Source organism: Sceloporus occidentalis, unplaced genomic scaffold, assembly GCF_023333645.1.
Source record: "Sceloporus occidentalis isolate IW3139 unplaced genomic scaffold, rSceOcc1.0.p SCAF_79, whole genome shotgun sequence".
In the NCBI taxonomy this organism is placed as follows: domain Eukaryota; kingdom Metazoa; phylum Chordata; class Lepidosauria; order Squamata; family Phrynosomatidae; genus Sceloporus; species Sceloporus occidentalis.
This window is the reverse complement of record NW_028317059.1, coordinates 2,344,001-2,350,000: the sequence shown is the minus strand read 5'-3', so window position 1 is coordinate 2,350,000 and position 6,000 is coordinate 2,344,001. Positions and strand designations below refer to the sequence as shown.

Here is a 6,000-nt window from a genome sequence, read left to right as displayed (position 1 = left end):
GCCCCATGGTGGTGTTCCCGGGACCCGTCCCGGGACTTGGGCGGGTTGGACCGCCGGTGCGGCACCCGGGCTGGTCCTCCCGAGGTCCTGGGAGCCCCTGGCGGGACCCTCGGGGGTCTGCCCCATGGTGGTGTTCCCGGGACCCGGCCCGGGACTTGGGCGGGTTGGACCGCCGGTGCGGCACCCGGGCTGGTCCTCCCGAGGTCCGGGGAGCCCCTGGCGGGACCCTCGGGGGTCTGCCCCATGGTGCTCTTCCCGGGACCCGGCCAGGGACTTGGGCGGGTTGGACCGCCGGTGCGGCACCCGGGCTGGTCCTCCCGAGGTCCGGGGAGCCCCTGGCGGGACCCTCGGGGGTCTGCCCCATGGTGGTGTTCCCGGGACCCGGCCCGGGACTTGGGCGGGTTGGACCGCCGTTGCTGCACCCGGGCTGGGCACCCCGAGGTCCGGGGAGCCCCTGGCGGGACCCTCGGGGGTCTGCCCCCTGGTGCTCTTCCCGGGACCCGGCCCGGGACTTGGGCGGGTTGGACCGCCGGTGCGGCACCCGGGCTGGTCCTCCCGAGGTCCGGGGAGCCCCTGGCGGGACCCTCGGGGGTCTGCCCCATGGTGCTCTTCCCGGGACCCGGCCCGGGACTTGGGCGGGTTGGACCGCCGGTGCGGCACCCGGGCTGGTCCTCCCGAGGTCCGGGGAGCCCCTGGCGGGACCCTCGGGGGTCTGCCCCATGGTGGTGTTCCCGGGACCCGTCCCGGGACTTGGGCGGGTTGGACCGCCGGTGCGGCACCCGGGCTGGTCCTCCCGAGGTCCTGGGAGCCCCTGGCGGGACCCTCGGGGGTCTGCCCCATGGTGGTGTTCCCGGGACCCGGCCCGGGACTTGGGCGGGTTGGACCGCCGGTGCTGCACCCGTGCTGAGCACCCCGAGGTCCGGGGAGCCCCTGGCGGGACCCTCGGGGCTCTGCCTTAGGTGCTCTTCCCGGGACCCGGCCCGGGACTTGGGCGGGTTGGACCGCCGGTGCTGCACCCGGGCTGGGCACCCCGAGGTCCGGGGAGCCCCTGGCGGGACCCTCGGGGGTCTGCCCCAAGGTAGTGTTCTCGGGACACGGCCCGGGACTTGGGCGGGTTGGACCGCCGGTGCGGCACCCGGGCTGGGCACCCCGAGGTCCGTGGAGCCCCTGGCGGGACCCTCGGGGGTCTGCCCCAAGGTGGTGTTCCCGGGACACGGCCCGGGACATGGGCGGGTTGGACCGCCGGTGCGGCACCCGGGCTGGTCCTCCCGAGGTCCGTGGAGCCCCGGGCGGGACCCTCGGAGGTCTACAGGACGGTGGGGTTCCCGGGGCCGGGGCCGGGACATGGCCGGCACCCGGGCTGGGCTTCGCGAGGTCGTTGGGAGCCGGCTCTCTGGAACAAGCAGCAGCAGCTTCCCTATATATCCGGCGGAGGGTGCCTGACGTCCCTGGCGAACCGGGACGGAGTTCCACGTCACCACCGGGAAAATCCGGCAAGGCATGCCGACTTCGATGGAGCGAGGGTCGGATGCGGCCGGCAAATCCGACCTCATTGACTTCCAGGGTTTCTCAAGCAACTTGACCTGCCAAAAACGGGGACTTAGAGCAAAACTGCCGGCCGGCCGCGATCAACTTAGGCGGCCGGGAACGGGCACTTTGGGCACATCGACATCTACAGGACACCTAAATGGATAAATCTGGATGGAATTTTCTGTCTTTTTACCTAATTTTGTGAGGATTCAGAGGGAAAATGAAAAAAACACAGATTTTTTTTTCTAATTCTTGCTACTTTTTACTAAATTTCTAATTCTAAATTTTCAGCTAATCATCCAACTATGGTATCAAAAGAAAGCTCTATCTCTCCTTGAAAAAACAATATATAGTTTATATGGGTACACTATTCACAGTAAAAGAGAATCATCGCTGAACCGACATAGCGCAAAAATGGCAAAATTTCTCCGGGATTGAAGGGGTTAATTAACACACCCTGCCACATATATGTAGTGCCCACCTTAATTAACTATTCCCTTATACGTGCAAACTGTGTGTTTATGTATAAATGCACACCGGAATATTTCAGCGCAATACAGAAGTGGAACAAGAATGTATATTGACCATTTAATGTCTTTGTCTCCACAGGGCTAATTGTGTCATTACAGCTGTTACGTGGGGACATGGATCAGATCCGCAGGGAAAACCAGTTGTTGTTTAACAGGGGTGCTGCTGTGACACGGAAGCTGGGGTTCCCTGATGTCATCATGCCAGGTATGACTAGGAATATCACGGTGCTAGTGCAGGACAGAACATGTGTTACAAGTAATTACTTGTAAACGGGTACAATAAATAGCACACTCAGGTCTGTCCCTATATTATTCCCTTCTTTCTGACTTACTAGCCTTTTTCATCAGTTACATAGAGATCTGACTTTGCTTACAGAGGTACACTGCTCCCTTTTCATCACACTCATTTATGTACAGCTCTTTTCAATCATACCCAACCAATTACTTATAGACAACATGCTACTGGCTTTACACTCTTACACTGCAGAGCCCACTCTCCTTCTTCATATTCATTCATACACAGCCTAATCTTCCCACCCTTTAATCTTCAGTTCCTTCCTTGCACTTTCATCTCTTAACAGATCTCTCTCTTAACACTAATTTACAAGCAGCTCTCTCCACCTCTTATTTCCTCATTCACTCGAAAGACAGCCCTCGCTCCTGCTTCACACTCACCCTACACAGATTTTTCTTTGTGTTCCTTCATACACGGCTGTCACGGCTGTCTTTCACTATACTCCCTCTTATCCATACACAACCCTCCATCACTTCCTCTCACTCATTTAAAAATGTCTCTTACAACAGCCTTCCATTCTCAGTCCCTCTCTCTTAACAAAACTTATTCATGCACAACTTTTTATTGTTATTTACACTCATTCTTGCACATTTCTATTCATTAGTCCACAACTCACTTTTATGTTGTTTTTTTTAATGTAATTAAAAATTCAATAGTGTTGCGCAAAAATATTTGTGCCAATTTAAAAGGCAAAATATAAAGTGATTATGTATAATATAATATAATGCAGACAATATATATGGAAAAAAGTGTTATGAATAATAAAGAAACAATACTTATATTTTTCGTCTCTGTGTTCTGTCTTTTTTCAATTTTTCAATTGTGGTTTTTCTCCCAGTGTTTTAACATATGTAAGAAAAAAAGAGTAACATAGTGTTTTCCGTAATAGCAGTAAATCTGTATCAGATATTTTAAATGCGGTATCCCACTCACATTGATGAGAGCATTATAGTTTGCTCTAACTTTCTGGACATAAATTGAACAGTTCCACCCGCCAAAGGGATTGTATGGGCTTCCAAAACTCCTTCCCGAAGAAAACAATTATCGGTCCACACGATAACGCCGCAAAACGAAAGCCAATTATCGGTCCGCACGATAACACCACGGAACGAAGCAAAGAGGCAGAAGGTAAGGTATACAAATATTTAATTCGTTTACAAACGGTGTCATTGAGAAAGCCTGATTAAGGCGAAACGCGTCTGCTTGCCGTTTTCATCATTACTTTGCTACACCTGGAAGTTGTCCGCTTGGAGAGAGAGATCCGAGAAAGAAATCTTAAATGTGAGCATACCGCACTTTTGTTTGTAAACAAATTAAATATTTGTATACCTTACCTTCTGCCTCTTTGCTTCGTTCCGTGGTGTTATCGTGCGGACTGATATTTGACTTTCGTTTTGCGGCGTTATCGTGTGGACCGATAATTGTTTTCTTCGGGAAGGAGTTTTGGAAGCCCATACAATCCCTTTGGCGGGTGGAACCGTTCAATTTATGTCCAGAAAGTCAGAGCAAACTATAATGCTCTCATCAATGTGAGTGGGATACCGCATTTAAAATATCTGATACAGATTTACTGCTATTACGGAAAACACTATGTTACTCTTTTTTTCTTACATATGTTAAAACACTGGGAGAAAAACCACAATTGAAAAATTGAAAAAAGACAGAACACAGAGACGAAAAATATAAGTATTGTTTCTTTATTATTCATAACACTTTTTTTCATATATATTGTCTGCATTATATTATATTATACATAATCACTTTATATTTTGCCTTTTAAATTGGCACAAATGTTTTTGGCAACACTATTGAATTTTTATTTGTATTTTGGTAGAAAGGGGTTATACTGTTTGCAGCACCTGCTATAATATATTTTAATTTTCACCTTACTTTATACACATATATGTTTTTTGTTTAGCGCCTGAACTTTTATTTAACTCTACTTTTTTATGTAATTGCAGATGGTACCATTTGGTTCACAATACAATAGCCATTTTTTTGATTGCATAGTCTTACTGACATTCACAAAGACCAAATACATATCTCTCCCCATCTCTCTCTGTCCTTGTCTCTCTCTCTCTCTCTATCTTTCTCTCTCTCTCTCTCTCTCCATCTCGCTCTCCATTTCTTCCTTAGTGATCTCACATACAGTTCCTTTGGCTACCCCCTTACTCCAAACTCTGAGAAATACAATGTTTTCTCTCACTTTCTATCAACCTTAGCTATGCATTTCTCAATTTTCTCCTGTCGTCTCTCCCCAAAACCTCCCTTTCCTTACTGTGCCTCAGAGATGCAGGTAGTAGAGAGTAAGTCATCCTTTAATTTCTTGTGTTGTAATTGCGCTGATGCCCATTCTAATGGGAGCAAAGTGTGAGCTTCCTCGCTATGACATCACATGCTACCTTCCGACCTGGCCTTACATTGGTTCTCACTCATTTATATGCAAGTAGGCTCCCTGCAGTCACTCAGCCTTCACATGGATCCCCCGGACTGGAGTTTTTTTGCATACTTACGCATGAGTACTTTCTGAGATACAGTGTATCAAAGTACAGCTTTTTAAAAAGGCAATGCTCTGCAGGATGCTGAAATGCTCTGCCAGACAGTGTTTTGCAAAGTTACAGCGCTTTGTCAAGTGGCTGCAGAGCTCTTTTGCACATTTTGGGGTTATTTATCAATAATAGCAGGCAAAACATTAACACTTTGTGATGCACGCATTGTCTTAGGTGATGTCCGCAATGACCTATATGTGACTCTGGAGAAAGGTGACTTTGAGAGAGGAGGAAAGAGCGTGCAGAAGAACATCGAGGTCACCATGCATGTTCTGTATGCCGATGGAGAAAACCTGAGGGTAAGAGCACGCTGTTAACTTGCAGGAAACAAAGCCAACTCCAACAGAAATGTTTGTGAAGTGTGTACCGATTTTGCTTCATCTTTTGAACATAGAGGTGGCTGTTTTTGGAGTCTTACATACTGAATCCCACATAGTCTGACAAACACTGGGTCATCGATGAAGCTAGTTCATGATTGTCAATGTTTACCCCGCCGCGGGTCCAGTTGACCACTTGGTTTATTAAGCATTATGGACTTTTCCATCAGTTGAAGTGCTTCACTTAACTGACGCCAGTGTAAGCTCATTAACCTTATGCTTACTCCATCCAAAGGTGTTGCATTGTGTTTTTAACAGTAACTATTGGGCTCTCTTTTAGTCCTATTTTATTCTCAAGATTGACATATATACTTATCATGTATAGGTTTAGTTCAGTTCCTTATTTTCTTACAAAATCAATATTTGCATCTGATTTAGAGTCCTTGGGTATATTAAATATTCTGAAATAGTACTTATAAATATGGAAAGGATCTAAAAGATGCTAAGCAAAGCAGATAAAAAACCGTGGAGAAAGAAAAAAAACATCTCGCAGTCAGTCAATGGAGTGGAAATCCATGTAGACAGTAAAACAATGTGAATTTTAAACATCCGACTTTTGTCTAAAGGTTGTCTTGTACAGCGGGATATTACTTTCAAGGGATCCATGTATAAAGTGGATATAGAGGCAAAAGGTGATTATTGTTGCATGCGCCTACCCAGAATCCCTTGTGGTTGTGGCAGCACCATGAGATTTCCGAGGAGAAAACATGACTTCTGGC

General features: G+C 48.1%; 1 protein-coding gene across 1 annotated transcript in view; it reads left to right on the top strand.

The window, feature by feature from the left end:
- The window catches only part of LOC149285406 (dedicator of cytokinesis protein 3-like), a 121,810-nt gene that overhangs the window by 82,609 nt on the left and 33,201 nt on the right, over positions 1-6,000 (top strand). The window contains exons 14-15 of the mRNA XM_089495353.1: positions 2,140-2,265; positions 5,079-5,203. Of these exons, the coding sequence (XP_089351479.1) occupies positions 2,140-2,265; positions 5,079-5,203 (251 nt within the window). The remainder of the gene's footprint in view (positions 1-2,139; positions 2,266-5,078; positions 5,204-6,000) is intronic.